The following is a 19,706-nucleotide window of genomic DNA, read 5'->3' on the forward strand; positions in this document are numbered from 1 at the left end:
ACAACAGTTCCTACTCCGCTAATTACAATCCTAATTGTGTTTTGCTTTCTTTCCTTGTCGTATCAATAACAACAAAACACAAATATCAATATTTTTTTTGTTCTGCAAAATCTACACCTTATATTTTATTTCTTATATTGAAAATTTGCAGGTTCATTGGGTCTTATATACTCACTTTTAATATTGTTCCAATGATGACTTAGTATATGTTTTATTGAAAAAAAAAAAACGTTAATTAAACACTTAAGTAGTATATAATTTTTGTTCTGAAATAAAATACGTCAATTGCAAGCCAAGCAGCCAACCCCGACTCAAAACATGATTAGCAGTCCATGATATTTTTTCACATTTCATCTTAATATTAATTCTGACGTATACAAAGACAAAGTTTTACGTCTCCTCCTACTCCTCAGTCAGCTTCAAACAGATTCAGAAAGCCAATTTTCTGGGGTTCGGGTTCGAAGCGATTGATCGTTCGAACCATGGCTGAGGAGTGCAGAGAGACGCTGCTGAAGAAGGTTTACTATGACGAGTGTCCCGGCTGTGTAGTGGAACAGCGTAAAGAGCTGCAGAGAGGTCTTCCTATCAAAATGCTTGTTTCTATATGGCTTATTGCTCTTTCATCTGGTAAGAAAAGTTTTTTTTACTTTCTGATGTTATTTATCTGTTGGAGCGGAAAATTTTGAATACTAATTCTCCATCAACAAGTAATTTTAAATTTATTGAGAAGATTTAGACACCATCTTCGCTTGTCACCAATGAGGGAGGAAGGGACCTGCAAAAAATAACTCTAAAGGTCAACTTAGTATTTGTTCAGAATGCCCTAAAATATACGATCTCACCTCTATCTTAGGGATGGGCAAATACCTATTGGTTATGGATAACCGCGGTTATCAGCCTATTTAAATTAAACGGTTACGGTTATGGGTAGCCGTTTAGATAAATAAACGGTTATAGGTAACCGTTTACCCATGAAATTTAAATGGGCGATTATGGGTGTTAACCGCGGTTATAAACGAGTAACCGTTTACCCATTTATTTTATATATGTAAAATTAACACAAATCATGTTCTCAATCCACTAATACTTAGCACCGAATAAATTAGCAAGGAATTCATCGGTCATTCTCTCAATAACACTGCTACAGGAATGATGTTTCTCATCATCAAGGAATTAGACAAATTAATTTAAATTCTTTGTTGGTAACCATGAAATTTATAGAAATGCTTTGATAGAAATGTCTTCTAAACAATTTTTGTAACCCAATAATACTTAGAAAATATTATATTTACCTTCATTGGTAACAGTTAAAAATATCATCCGTAAACTATTATTTCAATTATTGGAATGGTATAAGGACTTAAAAAATTAAAATACGAAAATGTATGATGAATGTACCTATAACGGTGTTTAATTGTCAAAAAAAGAAAATTACGACAATTTTTTTTTAATTTTCAAGTTGTTAAAAAACATATAAACGGCTGAAAAAGTGGTAACGGTAAAAGAAAAAAAAGACAAACACAGTAAAAAGGGTAAATAGGTAAATGAGTATTAAACGGTTACGGTTAAATGGGTATGCGATTATGGATATGGTTAATCATTTATAAATGGTTATGGGTACGGATATAACCGTTTAGACAATTATCCAAACGATTATACGGATATGAGTATAAAGGGTTATCGATAAATAATCGCGGTTACCCGCCCACAATAACCGTTGCCCATCCCAAATCTTCAACCCATGCTGGTGTGATTGTTGTATTAGGTGCTTGATTGTAGCTACACTCCCCATTTTTGGCGTGCTAGTGACTTGTTTAGTGGAGGAGTAATTTTTTTATATGGTTTAACCCTGATCTATTGTTTGGTGATCGTTTTGCAGCGCTGCCAGTATCATCTCTCTTTCCATTCCTTTATTTTATGGTGGGTGCATACTTATTAATACTGTTGTTACTTGTATTTCTAAAATTTTATAAAAAAAATGCAACCTTCAAAACCCGTTGAAGTCGATTTGGTATCTCAGGATTCCAAATTATTGTTTTGCAGATCAGGGATTTGCATATTGCTAAAAGAGAGGAAGACATTGGATACTATGCTGGATATGTAGGTGAGTTGATGATCGTCGCTAAACTTTCGTATTCTTCACCATTTTGTTCCTTAATAAGTGCCTTTACGAACTTTCGTACGCTGTGAAGGGGCTTCATTTATGCTTGGCAGAGTTCTGACATCAATTTTGTGGGGAATGGTGGCTGATCGCTATGGCCGGAAGCCTGTCATAATTATAGGGATTGTTGCAGTGTTAGTAACCTCTGTTCTGCAATTGAGTTTCAATTTGATCATTTGGCAATTAACACTGGCTGTTTTCTTCAACACTTTTCTCTGCGTATTTACAAATTATTTTTACCATTTATTGGCTCAGGGTTATTTTCAACACTCTATTTGGACTCAGTGTAAACTATTGGATGGCTATTTCTACACGGTTTCTTCTTGGAAGTTTGAATGGTTCACTTGGGCCGATTAAGGTACTGCATCGTGTCATGTACGATTATAAATGATGTCATTGCAACTGTACAGCCACGTATGTAATGTCCCCGTTACTTAGAATATATGATTTAACTGCATGACCAGGCATACTCATGTGAAGCCTTCCGAGAAGAACACCAAGCTTTAAGCATGTCAACAGTAAGCCACATTGGCCTCTGGGTTCTGCAGCTTCTTTTAATAAGTGTTCTACATCATCAACATTGAGAGTTATCATCTTTTTTATCAGGTTAGTGTAGCCCGGGGTATCGGATTGATCATTGGCCCAGCTTTGGGAGGTTTCTTGGCCCAGGTAATTCTACCCTCGTGTACTTTCACGCTAGGAACCGCAATTCAGAAAATCCCTTAGTGTGCGTGTATTTTGTCATGCTAATTGTTTAGCAAGACCATTCAATGAAACTTTCTGTGAATCCGTATGTGTCAAATGATGGAAGAGATGTTTCATTGATGTGCTTAATTTCTTTAATCCTCTAAAAAGAACAATAATAACTAGCTCTCATTCCAAATATGATACTTCGGACAAGTCAGAGAATGTTTCAATCCATGTTATTTTGTGGGTTTTTCAAGCCTCAAGAACTACACGTTCGACTGTCATCATAGCACTAGAGAAACCTTACATGAATATTTATACAACCAATTTTGTCACATACACGATTAATCTACATGGTTACGAAAGCTGAAACTTGCTGCAGCGAAAATCATGGGAAGCAGATCATTTTAAGTGCATGTGCTATCACTAACACATGGGAATTAATTTTAAGGCTTAAAGCAAGCATGAGGTGTCACATTCAGCTCTGAATTAGTACAGGGGTTAGAGTGTGAGAAGGTTGGGTTTCAAAGGAATAGGCTAAATAGAGCAAATAATGGCTCAATGTCGTGTACGCTTAGTGAAAATTATGGGGTAGCAGATGATTTTACTATTCCAAGGCTGTTTCCTGCGAGTTTATGTGGGATACTAAAACGATCTTATTCCTGCGCCAGCATGTCTGTATAATTTGATTACTATTCAGAGCTACTGGACGCCAAAGAAAAAACTATTCTATTTCTTTGTTATTTTTTCCTGGTTGATCTCTCTCTCTCTCTCTATCTCTCGCGTGGGCATTCGCTTAGCGTTTTGTCTTCAAGACTGTTAATGGGATGTACCTAACAATTTTTATGCAGCCAGCAGACAAATATCCAAGTATATTTTCCCAAAACTCTATATTTGGGAGGTAAGTTTGGCTACTTATTAAGTATACTGCAATGGTTGTCAAATTTCTGAAGTTTTCGTATTACGTATATGTTGCAGTATGATGTTCCATATATAATGTGAAAGATTTGTGCAGGTTTCCGTATTTCTTGCCTTGCCTATGTACATCGGCTTTAGCGTTTGGAGTAACCATTATTTCTTTCTGGCTTCCGGTACACATCTTAGTATAAATTCCTTTATGCTGATGAATCTCTTTTATTTTTTTCTCATTGCTGTTTTTGGCCTCTTATAATTTTTTTTCTCAATTTTCTCAATAGATGCCTCCTTGAAATCTTGAATGCAGGTCTCCCTTACTGTCCTGCATTGCATATAGACGCAGTTCCTAAATTAAAAGTACCTGTTAATACTAAGTTCCGTTCTTATATTATATTATCTAATCATATACTCCGTGCGTTCTATACTCATTCATCCTAGCACGCCTTAACTTATTTTTACGTGAATGAGAAGATTTCAGACATCTTGTCTTTCACTCTTTATTTGAATTTAACTTCTTGACAATCTCCCAAGAAGAGAGAAACTAGTAATGCTTGGTTCATCTTTAGCACATGTTTACATTTAAGTACTCTTTGAAACTATACGTATTAACAGAAAATTTCCGTATTTTGGTGGTTGCAGGAAACTTTACACAAGCACAACGGAAAAGCTAGATTACACGATGATTCTTATGAAGCTTTGGAAACTGCTTCTGGTGGGTCTGATACAAATGAAAAGCAAAAAACTGATGAACAAACACCTAAAGAAAACCTTTTCAAGAATTGGCCCTTAATATCTTCAATCATTGTTTATTGCGTTTTCTCACTTCATGACATGGCTTATGGAGAGGTAATTCCGTGCGTTTTTTCATTTTAACACAGTATAGTACTAATTTCAGCATCTTCCCTTTTCCTTTTCCTCTCTTTTACTTGAAGTGATACTATGTGTTTCTTGTGATTCATTTAAAACAGATATTCTCATTATGGGCCGTGAGTCCTCGGAAGTTTGGGGGTTTGAGCTTTACAACTGAGGACGTTGGTGAAGTTCTTGCAATTTCTGGTAATGCTTGATATTTCCACATGTTCCTAAAACACTTTATGATCTGCATAACATATCTGGGATATTTTATATGCAGTCTCTGCTTGTTTCTATTTGTGACTAACTACATATACAGAACAATGGCTGACAACTTAATCAACCTGTAGGTTTTAGTCTTTTTGTCTTCCAAATTACTCTATATCCATATGTTGAAAGGCTTCTTGGTCCTGTTATGATTGCTCGCATTGGAGGGGTAAGTTTTCCGCTCCTGTTCCCTGTGCAGTATACTACCTTCTGCACTTCAGTTCTTTTTGCGAATAATTGTCCTTTGACCTAATTCCTGGTGACTGATATTAATTTTTATCTTCATGGTTTTTTCATTCGCGTGCAGATTATATCCATACCCCTGTTGTCAAGTTACCCGCTTATAGCAATGTTGTCCGGGTTCTCCCTTTTCGTGCTGTTAAACTGTGCGTCTGTGCTGAAGAATGTCATATCTGTATGTGCATCCATGAATTTAGAGCTCATTTGAATTAATACACTGTATGCATCATTGCATGAATGCCCCTCATTCAGTGTATTAATCATAATACGAGCTACGAAAGCAAAACTCTACTTTATCTACTCCACAGAAATTGATACATAGTTTGTCAAATTTTATTTACTTTTCTTTCGGGGGAATACTCTCTGGTACCGATAAAAGATATCGAGAGGCTTCCAATTGCTACCTTATCTTCTCTTATACGTGTTGTGCTCTAACTTTTAAATTTTTTGTGTACAATTAGATCACGATTATAACCGGCATGTTCATCCTTCAAAACAGAGCGGTGGTAATTTTCTTCTCGAATTAACTGGTTTAGAATTCTCCCCTCGTCTCAAGTCATGAGATTATTGATCTTCAATAGGAAATGTGTCGTAACTTGGCCGTGATTAAACAACAGGACCAAAAACAAAGAGGCGCAGCGAATGGACTTTCTATGACAGCAATGTCACTGTTCAAGGCAATTGCTCCAGCTGCTGGTGGTGCATTGTAAGTTTAGCTTTCTTTAACTTATGGGCGATGCTTAAATCCATATATTCGTTCTAGTAAGTACGCCAACTGGGAGCTTACGTGATTTTGTTATACCATGTTTCTTGTTGATACTGCTCAACGACATGAGTTTGTGTATATCTTATACATACGTTTTGTTCTGCATATAGTTTAAAGATTACTAGTAGACATTAGTATTGCATGCTGTAAATTGGTGAAGGCGAGTTTACATGCCTTACAATAGTGTAGTTTTTTATGGTGAAGGCGAGTTTACAAGCCTCACACTTTACCAATGATATGAAATTTGTATTGCATGATCGCATCGTAAAGAATTCAAAAATCTTCCTTTCTTTTGTTAATCATGATTTCGTCTGAACAGGTTTTCTTGGGCACAAAAACGTAGGGATGCTGCTATCCTACCTGGTATCATACTTGACCAACTTTTCATCCTGGATTTACTGACAACTCGCATGGTTTAGAAACATAACCGTTCCAATTTTCGATTGCAGGAAGCCAGATGATATTCTTCATCTTGAATGTGGTCGAGGCAATTGCAGTTCTGATGACATTTAAGCCGTTTCTCACTCTACGTGAATAGATCAAGATCAATGTAAACGGAAGTTCATGTCGAAGTCTAAAGAAACTCCCTCAACATAATTATGGGCAGATCATTGTATGCATTATAGTTGTCCACACTCTAGCAAGGATATAGCTTAGTAGGAATATTAGATATGATCCTCATTAATAACATAAGAAAGGACTTAGATAATAGGGTTGCGATCGAACGATTTTGAGTGCAAAAGGCACTTGGATTAAAATCGTATGCAAATGGGACTTAGATTGCCACACAAGAAACAGTTCCTGCATGTGTAACTTCACTGTCAAGCAACAAAAACGCCGTGTTTATAATCGGAAACATAAAACAATAAAGAAGACCCGAATCTACATGGGACTTCATTAAAAAATTCCCCAACATCGTCACGATGGAGCTCTAAATACCATTATCGTAAACAGCTCAGCTAAATTGTTCCTAGTATCTGTTTTCAAATGCTACTTCCGAAGTTTCTTTTCATTTGATTTTGGCACTGCACGATCACTAGGCTCAAGCTTGATAAGCTCAGAGGCTCGGAGCATTGGAGTAAGGCCATCTCCAATCGAGGGCTGGCCAAATGGCTTATTTTAGCCTTCTGGTCCTCCAAGATATTAATATTTTAATGAACAATACATGATCATATTTGCCTCCATCTCCAACCGAGAGCCAAAGGGCCATAGAGCTCGTTTTAGCTCTGTCACAAAAAACCGTATCCAACCAAGGGCCAAAGGGCCAAACATAATTTATTATTTAAATTCAAATCCAACAACAACTTAAATTTAAAAACTACAACTTATATTTAAAAATTACAACTTAAATTTAAAAACGACGAATTAAATTTAAAAACTATAAATTAAATTTAAAAACTACATTAACTTGAATTAAAAACTACAACAACTTAAACTTAATATCCATAATCAACATCATCTTCATCATCTGTCATTGTTGGAGTATAGTTAGAGGTAAACAACTGCCGCCGGGTCATAATTTCCTTCTTTTTTTTTCTATCAAAATAGGCCTTACTCATTGAAGTGTAATTCGAAGTGTTCATTTCCATATTCTTATTATCCATCTCTTCTTGTATTTGTTTGGCCCGTTCTTTATGCCTACTTTTCCTTTCTTCCACCTCAAGGGCATTTTGCTCCGCCATTAATCGCAATGAGGCCACCACTTCATGTTGAGCATCGTAATCATCATTTGTCTTGCCCTTTTCCTTCAACCTTCACCCCTTGTTTCGTCCCATAGCCCTAGGTATGGAACCTTCACCCGAAAACGGATTTTCTACCCTTGTTTGTTGAATGGTTAGAGATCCATCTTCATCCATATCTGCAGCTGAAGATGCAGTTTCGAACATCGGCGTAGGAGCTCTATGTGGTGGATCTTCAAATAACACCCACCCTTTACAAATTTCCCAACAACTGTGAAATTGAAAGGGTTTTGAGTTGCTCTCCATAGACAATTCTTCCACTTGGCGTACCTAGAAAAAAATTAAAGGAAATTAATTTATGAAATTAAATGTAATATAATTAATTATTTAAAATAAATTGTGAAAATACTTACTTCGTCGTAGTAATTAGCGCTGCTTTCATGTCTACTTGCGGTTGCTAACAATGCTTGATGCCATTTGTTCAAACTTGGCTGAAGATGTTTCTTCCATCTTGAAGAATAACTCTCGTGGTTTCGAATATTCACTGGAGTGGTGCCTTCATAGAACTCTAAGTATTTTTTGGACACATGAGTCCAAATACCGTCATTTGTTTGATAATTCTATCTCACACTATCTTCCGACACCCATCTATAAGCTTTGCAAAGAGCTCATCTTCTTTTCGGGTCCAAACCTTATCTTTCACTGCATATGAGGTCATTTTATTAAAAAAATTGAAGAATAGATTTTTGAAAGAGGAAAGAAAATATGAGAATTGAAATGGTGTATGAATGGTGAAAATTTTGTGAGGAATGGTGAATGAATGGTTTAGGTATTTATAGAAAAAAATTAGAATTTTTGAGAATTTTTGTCACATCCCGACCCGGGGCGGGATGCGACAATTGGTATTAGAGCCTAACCCTGGCCGCGTGTGTGCCGACGAGGACATCAGGCCCCTAAGGGGGGTGGATTGTAACATCCCACATCGCCCAGGGGAGTGATCTTTATATGTATATTTCCATCTCTACCTAGAACGAGACCTTTTGGGAGCTCACTGGTTTCGGGTTCTATAGGAACTCCGAAGTTAAGCGAGAAGGGGGCTAAAGCAATCCCATGATGGGTGACCCATCGGGAAGTTCTCGTGTGAGTTCCCAAAAACAAAACCGTGAGGGCGTGGTTGGGGCCCAAAGCGGACAATATCGTGCTACGATGGAGTCGGGCCCGGGAAGTGATCCGCCCCGGGCCGAGATGTGACAATTAGTATCAGAGCCTAACCCTGGTCGTGGTGTGCCGACGAGGACGTCGGGCCCCTAAAGGGGGTGGATTGTGACATCCCACATCGCCCAGGGGAGTGATCCTTATATGTATATTCCCATCCCTACCTAGCACGAGACCTTTTGGGAGCTCACTGGCTTCGGGTTCTGTAGGAACTCCGAAGTTAAGCGAGAAGGGGGCTAGAGCAATCCCATGATGGGTGACCTACTGGGAAGTTGCTCGTGAGTTCCCAAAAAACAAAACCGTGAGGGAATGGTAAGCCCAAAGAGGACAATATTGTGCTACGGTGGTGGAGCGGGCCCGGGCCGGGATGTGACAATTTTTTTTTAAAAAAAAAGGGCCAAAAAACCTAAAAAAAACTCTTAAATCCAACGGTAACCGGCACCAGCTAGTAACGGCTAGCTGACGTCAGCTAGCCGTTGGATTCAAATTTCTTTTTAAGCATTCTTATATGTTATAACCGACAGGAATACATTTATATTAAATAAATAATATAAATGTATTCCTATCGGTTATAACCGATATGATTAATGGTTTTTCTGGCCAGCCCCGGGCTGGTTGCAGCCAGCCCTCCAACCTTTTAGCCCCTTTATATTCCGTGGGGCCCTCTTAGATTCCACGAGCCAAACTTTTCCGAAATTGGATGCCAGTAATGCAATTTGTTGATGAGTAAAAATGGTCAATCAACTAAAGATCATCTTTAAAAGAGATGTCAAAAAGTCCATGTTAACAATAACAGTAAAAAATACAACATTAGTTTTTCCTACCGAACCAATTCTTATATGACACAACGTGGATCAACAGCAAAGGTGGTTGCTGTAAAATTCGATAGCAACTTCAAATTCATTTTTAAATGATTAATAAATGTTTTTTTTATATCATATTATTATTGATTTTCGTTCTAAAAGTATTTATTACAAGTATGAAAAATTAAATTATTATTTAATTTAGTGAAATTGCCTAAAACGACCAATTCTTTTAAGGGGGTTTTTGATATGGGTCCAAATTAACTTAAAATTGGACTTATTTCAAAAGTTAAAAGTCACTAAAAATTGGACCTATTTCAAAAGATGGCCTATAAAATTGGACCTATCTCAAATTTTCCCTTTTTTTTTTTTTTAATCTTAGAATTGAAATAGGACAAACCGAATATACACATAGTATGCACTCTCATGTATCAAATTGCGCTCTCATATAAATGGGTTACTCAAAAATTCCGACCCTCGTTTCTTATTTTGTAGAGAGAATTTGTAGAGAGAAATAGAGAGGAGAAAGAGAGAAAGATGAAGACAGGGAGTCGCTAGACGGCTGGAGGCCTGTGGGAAGTGGTGATATTCTGCTTGGGGTGGGATGGGTTTGTGGGAAGTGGAGATATAATTTTAATGGGTGGTACTAGGTCTGTGGGAAGTGGTGATATTCTTCTTGGGGTGGGTGGTGCTCGCACTCGCCGCCTTCTTGAGGTACCGTGCCTGGTGGTGGTGGTGGTGGTGCTGCTATGAGGAGCTCCAAGGTGCAACAAGCAGCTGACGAGGATTTGAAGGACCAGCCATAGCCTTTCCAAGTCTAACATGGAAAATCCAACATACATCGATTCAATTCGATTCCTAGGACATCAAACATACCCCGCAGCCATGGCGTCCCTATTTGCTTCCACCACTAGAACAATTTCTCTCTCTCTCTGTCTCTCTCTCGATTCTATTACTTTTCTTAGCGCATCCTATTGATGCAATGGATCATTTTCTGGAATTCGCGCGTCATGGATCAGAGCTTTCAATTTTATTTAATTTGAAAATTTTGTTTTTACTGTGAGAAATTAGGGTTCTTGATGCAATATTTAGAACGTGTATCGGTTTTGTTGTAGACATATATCGCGCAATAAATGGCGTTGGGAGATATGTGGGGACTAGTTTTGGAAATCCGTAAAGATTTGTAATTTGTCGTTTACAAATCTTTATACTGAACTTAGATTCTGAAAATCCCCTTAAAAATCTTCTCTTTCCAATGACATGCTCACCAATATGAGAACCTAGAGCTCACAATTATTGCTTCAAAACAAGAAAAATGACGTCATAACTTGTGAGTTTGTACATTTTATTTTAAAAAAATGATATTGTCTATACTAAGCGAAGTTTTGTTTTTTCGGGGGGGGGGGGGGGTTAGGCTTAACCTTTACATTTTATATGTGGGTATTTTTGTCATTCCGCTTTTGTGCATGTTGTGTGCATGACGGTTTGTCTTATTTCAGTCTTAAGATTAAGAAAATGAGTCATTCTTGACAATTTCCCTTTAATTTAACATATAAGATGAATGATAAAACTTTAAAAGATTAAAGTGTCATATAAGCTTTTAAATTTAAATTTTATGTTTAAAATTTGACATCTCGTTTAAAAATACTATTAGAATATAATAAGTCAAATTCAAACATTTCATGTGAAACAAAATACATATTAGCCATAATATTGTATTAATTTGAATCTTAACAGCTTAAAATATTTTACCAAAAAAAAAAAAAATACAGCTTAAAATATTTCACCTTCAAACAGAATCAAAACATAATCAAAATACGATTTAATTACAAAGACAAAATTTAGAAACTAAATTTTGAAAACTACATATAAGTTGATGATTGGTTTATTATTAAGTGTTGATAAACAAACTCATTTATATTGGTAACACATAATTTAGTTTACAATTTTAATGTGTAAATTGAATGGCGCTAGCATTATTATAACCTATTTTTTGTCACCTCTGCCGTCTTTCTTACTCTCACCATCCACCTTGATACCATAAACACACACGAGTCATGACAAACACACTCTCTGTCCGATCTACACACAGGCCCTCTCTCTCCCTTTCTTTCTGCAATGGAAATTAACTGATTACTTCCCCCAAATTGAAACCCTAATTCTCAACCCCCAATCATCAATGGAGCAGCTCAAGACCATCGGCCGGGAGCTAGCTATGGGCTCCCAGGGCGGCTTCGGCCAATCCAAGGAGTTCCTCGACCTCGTCAAGTCCATCGGCGAAGCTCGATCCAAGGCGGAGGAGGAGCGCATAGTTCTCCTCGAGATCGAAACCCTTAAACGACGTCTCTCCGAGCCCGAAATCCCCAAGCGCAAGATGAAGGAGTACATCATCCGCCTCGTCTACGTCGAAATGCTCGGTCACGACGGTTCCTTCGCCTACATTCACGCCGTTAAGATGACTCACGACGATAACCTCCTCCTCAAGCGCACTGGTTACCTCGCCGTTTCCCTCTTCCTCAGTGACGATCACGATTTGATCATCTTGATCGTCAACACCATCCAGAAGGATCTCAGGTCTGACAATTACCTCGTCGTTTGCGCCGCCCTCAATGCCGTTTGCAAGCTCATCAACGACGAGACTGTGCCTGCCGTTTTGCCCCAGGTCGTCGACCTCCTCGCCCATCCCAAGGAGGCTGTCAGGAAGAAGGCCATCATGGCGCTTCACCGGTTTTATCAGAAATCGCCCTCCTCTGTTTCGCATCTAGTGTCGAATTTTCGGAAGCGGCTTTGCGATAACGATCCGGGCGTCATGGGTGCCACGCTCTGGCCGCTGTTTGATCTCATTACCATCGATGTGAATTCTTATAAGGATTTGGTGGTCAGCTTTGTCAGCATTCTCAAGCAGGTCGCCGAGCGCAGGTTGCCCAAGGCCTACGATTACCATCAGCTTCCGGCACCCTTTATTCAGGTTTTACTTACTATGATTGGAGCTGAGCTACTTTGTGTGTGAATTTATCTTTTTTGGCATAACAAAGTAATTGAAATAATAGCTCTTCTAAGTCTAAAGCGATGTAATTTAGTGATTGAATTTGACAATGCAGATTAGGTTGTTGAAGATTTTGGCATTGTTGGGGAGTGGTGATAAGCAATCAAGTGAGAGCATGTATATGGTAGTCGGCGATATATTTCGGAAGAGCGAATCCACAAGTAATATTGGAAATGCTGTTCTTTACGAGTGCATTTGTTGCGTTTCTTCCATATATCCTAATCCTAAGTTGTTAGAACAGGCTGCTCAAGTCATCTCAAGATTTTTGAAGGTTTGAACTTTTTGATCTTTTTTTTATTTTAGTGTAATTTTGTGCAAATTATGGTCTACATCTAGACGTTTAAGAGGGTTAAACACCAATTCATGTTAGTTATTTCGTGGACAGAGTGACAGTCACAATTTGAAATATATGGGCATTGATGCCCTTGGTCGACTGATAAAGATTAGTCCAGAGATTGCCGAGCAACACCAACTAGCCGTCATCGATTGCTTAGAGGTGCGAGATTCTCATTTAGTTTTAGGTATTCTGTTTTAGAGTTGTGCTTGTAACTTTTTAAGTTAAGTGAAGTTTGATGTGCATGATGCAGGACCCAGATGATACTCTGAAGCGAAAAACGTTTGAATTATTGTACAAGATGACCAAGTCCTCCAATGTGGAAGTAATTGTGGATCGTATGATTGATTACATGATTAGCATTAATGACAACCATTACAAAACATACATAGCTTCTAGATGTGTGGAGCTTGCAGAGCAATTTGCACCAAGTAATCAATGGTTTATCCAGGTAAGTGTAATACGTGCTGTAATTAAATTCTAGTTCTGTTAGGGAGCAATTTTGTTAATGCTTATTGAACATCCAATGTCATTGTCTGATATGTTTTCACTGCAGACCATGAATAAAGTCTTCGAACATGCCGGGGATCTAGTGAATGTTAAGGTGGCACATAACTTGATGAAGTTGATTGCCGAGGGATTTGGAGAGGATGATGATACTGCCGATAGTCAGTTGAGATCATCTGCGGTATGTAACTTTGATTTTGCACTTAGGTTTATAACTGTTTCATTCAATATTAATGAAAATACGCCCTCCTATAGGTTTATTTGATTTCAAAGGTTCCCATTAAACTCTAAAGGATAATTTGTCCCTTTAATTGTAGATTCCTCGAATAGTCCCATAAATTACTTAGACCATCTAAAATTGATGGGAAAGCTTGGACACATCATTTTAGAAGGATGCGTTGTTACTTCAAAAAATTTGATACATTAACCTACAAGGGCCATGTGTTCTAATTTGTATGAAATTATGTAACTTACCGTCAAGCTTCCGTCTCTTTTTACTCTCATTTCTCCATTATTTTTTAATCTTCATCTGTCTCCACCACACTACCACCACCTCCTTGTCTACCACTGAACTGATAAGGGGAAATAATGATAAATTAGTGTATACCAACACCAAATTATGTATAGGGGCAATGTGGAACACAACCTGCAATTCAGGGGCATTAACAAACTTTCTCGTATAATGTATATTGTAGCCAACAATAGGCAACCTGATTTTTGTTGCCAAAGAGTTTGTTCTTAGAACTATGTTGTAGTTATGAGGTAGAGCGATGGTGGGTTGTTTTGCAAAACCACCACTGGACCTATGTATTTTTTATTCTAACCTTTTTCACCTGTCCGATGCATATCTCCTGTTCTTTTGAGGCCACAGAGGTAGATATTTCTTCGCGATTTAGTTTACCTCATTGGGAAAGAAGCATTACTTGTTACTGCCTTGCTCATTGATTGGGATGAAAATTTTTGGGGTTGATAAATCACTAAGTTTTCATTTGTTTGCCATTAGTTCAACAGTCCCCATTAAACTCAGCAGAGAAGATATTTTGCTGCAGTCACCTTTTTTCTTCACCTTATCTAGCTTTAAAAACATTTGAAAATTATATCAAAGTAGCATGTTTACGATATTTATGCATTGCTTGCTTCTGCACTCTGTCATCCATCAGTTCCTTTATTTTTCACTTATTGTGTATGGTAAAGAAAAAAATTTCTTTGTGTGCAGGTGGAGTCATATTTACGCATAATTGGTGAGCCAAAGCTTCCATCTGTATTTCTTCAGGTACATTATCTCCTCTTTACTTTTTTTCTTCTTTTATGTTAATTTTTTAGAAAGAATTTTCCTGTCGATGTCTTAATTTTAGTTGATCTCAGGTTATCTGTTGGGTTTTGGGGGAATATGGAACTGCTGATGGAAAATATTCTGCTTCCTATATCACTGGGAAGTTATGTGATGTTGCAGAGGCATATTCAAATGACGAATCTGTCAAGGTATTCTTCGAAGTCAGATTTTCGTAACTAGAGTTTGCATCATCTGAATTTGTATTTTAGTTTGAATGGAAGGGATTTCCATGCTTTTTAAATTTGGATATTAAGTCATGGTACCAAATATTTAAGATGCATATTAGACTATGACTTCCATTTCATTTCCTTTTCCAAAAAATATGTATTTTTAAATTGTTCAGAATAAGTTATACATGGCAGCAAGCTGTTAACATCTACGAAACTGAATGATTTCGTAATTCAATAACTATTCCCTTGTGAACATTAATTTGCTTTGAGTTTTAGTTAGTTTTCTATGATGGATCTGTGAGCCATCTTCTGCTTATGATTTTGAATTTTATTTTTCTGCTGCCTTTTGGTAATACTTTTCAATTCCTAATTGCTCAATGACTGCATATTTTGAGTTTTGGTTTCCATTTGGTAACCGGATGGTGATTCTATAGCTTTTCACTTGGCTGGGGAAGCAAAATGCTCAGTGAGATGAATTAGTTATTGATTTTAAACTTGGACATACTATTGGCGCTTTAAAGTGGCATATAGGATATGCTGGCTTCCTTTATAAAAAGCCATTGAACCTCAACTTTGTACAGTCTTTCATGTTAATTTTGTATGTTTAGCATGTGCATGAAGTACAAACATGTGCTTATGTTCTTGTGTCTTCCCTCAGTGGCTTAGGCATTTTGATTCTATGATTATAAATATCATACCAGAGCTCATCAGACAAGTATTAGATGCGGACTCTCAATGCGATTTTGTTTTCTCTCAAATTAAAATATTTATTTAAGAAAAAGCCATCAAAAGTACAATTGTGGACAAGAAATCCACTCGCAAATTACATCAGCTAGAATTATAATCCTCTATTTAGATTTTCACGGGCTGAATGGTGTTTCTGTTTTTCTCTTATCCTTTTTTTGAAGTTTTAACAAAAATTAAATGCAAAAATATTCTATCTTGTATGTTATCTGGTTGAACTTTAATTCTTTCAATTCATAGAAAATGCACCATCCTTGTTGTGTTTATTTTATATCTATGCTTATTTCTTATTTGTTGAAACTGAAGTGAGCATGTTCTTCTTTTACAGGCTTATGCTGTTACAGCAATCATGAAAATATATGCATTTGAAATATCCGCTCAGAGAAAAGTCGAGATCCTACCCGAGGTGCATTTAATGAACTCTTTAATCCTAACTTCACTTTTACAACAATATCAATTTCCATGCTTATAGTGTCTGCTTAGATTTAAACATCTTCTCATATGGATCTTCATTTGGTAGCATGCTGTGGAATTAAGGATGCATGTAGTCATACCTTTCCTAACCTTTTAACAATTGAATGCCTATCTGAAAGAAACTGAATCAGTGTTGGATTTTCTTTTCTAATCAATGTTTTTTTTCTAAATTTATTTAAATTTTCTTGTTTAAGTATGGTGTACTCCTTCTGTTTTTAAGAAACTATAATTTGATGGCTGGACTTGGAAAAGTTCGAAGATAAATCTAGGAGAGATGTTTTAGAGTTGTGGTGATATGAATAGTTGTACATTGAAATTCTATGGACAGAACTTATAAGATCACATTCATCTATCATTGGTTAGCTGTAGTGTTGTCATGTTCATTTTGTTTTGGCTCTTCATGGAGGTACTTTTCGATTGATAAAAATCTTTATTCCCTTGCAGTGTCAGTCTTTGGTGGAAGAATTATCAGCTTCTCACTCAACAGATCTACAACAGCGTGCATATGAATTGCAAGCTGTCATTAGCTTAGATGCTCCTGCTGTTGAGATTATAATGCCGCTAGACGCAAGTTGTGAAGACATTGAGGTCATATTATCTACTTGTGCTATGCTTTTATGTCTTATCAAGTATTCAGAATTACAGCAGTCTTACATTAAGATTGTTGAGCCTTTTACTGTCTTATGCCAAATGATTTTTTCCATGTGTAGAGTCCAATTCTGATAGACATATTTTCTTTTATTTTGCAATGTCCATTAACATACCCTAAAAATAGGATTCCATTGATAGTGTCTAATAAGACAACTCAAAGACATTGTATAACTTTCATTATTTTCAGGTTTGTTGTACTAAATTATTTGTTTGGTAAGAATTTTTTGAGATCTAAGATTTAACCCTTAATTATTGTAATGTTAGTATATGAAAAGTGAACTGATGTATTTGTCTCATAAAAATGTATTTCTCAGAGCTTATTGTAATGCGACATAATTCACTTTTCCAATTCACATCTCTCATGTTTAAAAATCTTGATGAAACGTAGTTCACTTTTTCACATCGTGACGATGTATGTGGTAGTGTTTCATGGATGCATTCTCAAAAATCATGATGCAAAATTATTCATGTTAGACAAGAATATATAGATTCTGAAGAATGTAACGCACAGTACAAAAACTAGGAAAAACGAAAATGGATCCAAATGAGACTGCTTGCTTGCTTGCTATTCAAATATGCCCCATATGTCTTTTATACATCGAGCAATCAGCTCCCCCTTCTTTACCATTTTCATTTTTGTATATTTTCATGTATATGTATGGAATGGATCAATATAAAGACAGTCATCTTCAGGTCCCAGTTGCGATGATCTCCATTAATATTATTAAACTGTACATTGGAAAACATTTTGGAAAAGATCTTGGTGTAAATGAAGAAAACTTTACAATCGGTTTGTGATTAGAATTTCTTACCTTACCAACATGGGTGAAACTTGGTTGGTACTACCTGGATGCTGAGCAAGTGTTTCAACTTAGTCTTGGAGTTAGTTTCCTGGCTTCTGTCCTTCCTAGTCCTTGCATCTTATTTCTTCCCTTTAGTTGTGGGTGTTTTTTTAAAAGGTTTTGCATATTTCTCCATTATTCTGGAAAACCTTTGATTTGGGATTCTGCTCTGCATATACACCGTCTCCTGTAGAGGTTATTTATTTATCTAAAATAAAGATTACATTTATAATTATATATGTACTAATATCTTGCTAATATTTTCACACTCTTTTGCAGATTGATAAAAACCTTTCATTCCTCAATGGCTATGTCCAAGAAGCACTAGAAAAAGGCGCTCAGCCCTATATTCCCGAGAATGAGCGCTCTGGAGTGTTAGATGTCAGCAACTTCGGAAACCAAGATCACCATGAAGCTTTAACCCATAGTCTTAGGTTTGAGGCGTATGATCTTCCAAAGCCAGTAGTGTCATCAAGAGTTCCCCCAGCTGCAGTTGCTTCCTCAACTGAGCTTGTTCCAGTGCCAGAACCATCTTATGCGAGGGAGATCCGCCAACCTGCATCATCGCCATCTGTCTCAGATGCAGGATCGTCGGAACTTAAGCTACGACTTGATGGTGTACAAAAAAAATGGGGCAGACCAACATACTCCTCTTCTGCATCACCGAGCTCGAACTCTTCAAGTTCTACTTCCCACAACACAACGAATGGGGTCACACAAGTAGATAGCGTGGGCACTTCAAATTCAAAAGCACGTGACACTTATGATTCAAAGCGGCCACAGGTTGAGATTTCTCAAGAAAAGCAGAAGCTTGCCTCTTCTCTGTTTGGAGGCTCATCAAAAACCGAGAAGAGGCCATCTTCTACCAACCATAAGGCGTCTAAGGTGGGTAGCCATGCTTCAGAGAAGTCCCAGGCGCCAAAGGCTGCAGTTGTACACACTGAAATTATTCATGAACCTGCTCCAGACTTGCTCGACTTGGGTGACTCAACTAGTTCTGCTCCGTCTGTAGATCCTTTTAAGCAGTTAGAAGGGCTTCTTGATCAAACTGACGTCGCGTCAAATGTGAATCATGGTACAGCAAAGACACCTGATTTTATGGGATTATATGCGGATACATCTGTCAGTGGGCTCAGTAGCAGTGTTGGGGATCTTTTGCCGACCAACAGGGATGAGTTTAATCTTACATCTGAGTTATCAAGTGCTACAAGGACTGCTCAAGGTGGGGTAACACAGATTAATAAGGGTCCTAACCCTAAAGATGCCTTGGAAAAGGATTCACGTGTAAGGCAGATGGGTGTGACACCAACAAGGCCGAATCCCAACTTGTTTCGAGATCTGCTTGGCTAAACTGTTCAAACAACGGAACTTTGGTCATGATGGTTCGTAAATATTTTCTGTGGTCTTTCGGAGCGGCTGGCTGTATGGTAGGAAATGCTACTCATTCATGAGTTTCAAGGCCAGATGCAGAATTGTAGAGACACCCGTATGGAGTGAAAACAAAAAAACCAGGTATAGGCATCATGTATTTCTTTGGATATTGTTTTGAGCCAAATCAACATGGAGCGTTTTGCGGCAGTGTGGAGGGGTTGTGGCGGGTTTTTCAAGCACTCGTAGGAATCCGGTTGTGTCGTGCATGTGTATTAAGTGAGTTTTTATTCGTGTTTAGGGACGTTTGTTCCCTCTTTTAGCAAGGTTTACTTAAAGTTGTAGACTCTAGTAGTTGCCCTTTTGACATTATTGAGCCCCTTTGTATTTTTTGGCGGATGGAATTGAACATTCAAACATCTAATAGCACCCGGTCATATGCAATGACAGTGAGTAATAATGCTCCTTGGAGAATTCAGAAACTATACATCCGCACTCCTTTTTACACCTCTAATCCAAACTCAATCGCATCTTAACTTTCCTACAGAATTGCGACTAATGTGCGTACGTAATACATTTTAGAGGAAATTTTATTTTAAGTACAATGATATATTTTACACTAAGAGGATGAAGAAGTTCGGTTAAGCCACAC

The 19,706-nt window shown here is 37.4% G+C and overlaps 2 protein-coding genes across 3 annotated transcripts; both read left to right on the forward strand.

The window, feature by feature from the left end:
* Nucleotides 1-363: 363 nt before the first annotated feature.
* Nucleotides 364-6,738, forward strand: LOC137747384 (protein ZINC INDUCED FACILITATOR-LIKE 1-like). 2 transcript variants are annotated; one of them, XM_068487487.1, is made up of 17 exons: nucleotides 364-627; nucleotides 1,880-1,920; nucleotides 2,044-2,104; nucleotides 2,193-2,295; nucleotides 2,417-2,519; nucleotides 2,626-2,679; nucleotides 2,768-2,830; nucleotides 3,700-3,749; nucleotides 3,864-3,939; nucleotides 4,403-4,609; nucleotides 4,732-4,819; nucleotides 4,966-5,051; nucleotides 5,190-5,297; nucleotides 5,584-5,628; nucleotides 5,740-5,828; nucleotides 6,208-6,251; nucleotides 6,338-6,738. In XM_068487487.1, the coding sequence occupies exons 1-17, from the start codon at nucleotides 483-485 to the stop codon at nucleotides 6,424-6,426; spliced, it is 1,452 nt and encodes a 483-aa protein (XP_068343588.1). In that variant the 5' UTR covers nucleotides 364-482; the 3' UTR covers nucleotides 6,427-6,738. The 2 variants fall into 2 exon arrangements, with proteins under 2 accessions (XP_068343588.1, XP_068343589.1); XM_068487488.1 differs by lacking the exon at nucleotides 1,880-1,920 and having other exon boundaries at nucleotides 497-627.
* Nucleotides 6,739-11,631: 4,893 nt separating this feature from the next.
* Nucleotides 11,632-19,530, forward strand: LOC137748140 (AP-4 complex subunit epsilon-like). Its single transcript, XM_068488233.1, has 10 exons — nucleotides 11,632-12,553; nucleotides 12,687-12,902; nucleotides 13,017-13,127; nucleotides 13,219-13,416; nucleotides 13,522-13,653; nucleotides 14,689-14,745; nucleotides 14,838-14,954; nucleotides 16,048-16,125; nucleotides 16,638-16,781; nucleotides 17,966-19,530. Exons 1-10 carry the CDS (start codon nucleotides 11,765-11,767, stop codon nucleotides 19,034-19,036), a joined length of 2,913 nt encoding a protein of 970 aa, XP_068344334.1. The 5' UTR covers nucleotides 11,632-11,764; the 3' UTR covers nucleotides 19,037-19,530.
* Nucleotides 19,531-19,706: the final 176 nt, after the last annotated feature.

Source organism: Pyrus communis, chromosome 10 (genome assembly GCF_963583255.1).
Source record: "Pyrus communis chromosome 10, drPyrComm1.1, whole genome shotgun sequence".
In the NCBI taxonomy this organism is placed as follows: Eukaryota; Viridiplantae; Streptophyta; class Magnoliopsida; order Rosales; family Rosaceae; genus Pyrus; species Pyrus communis.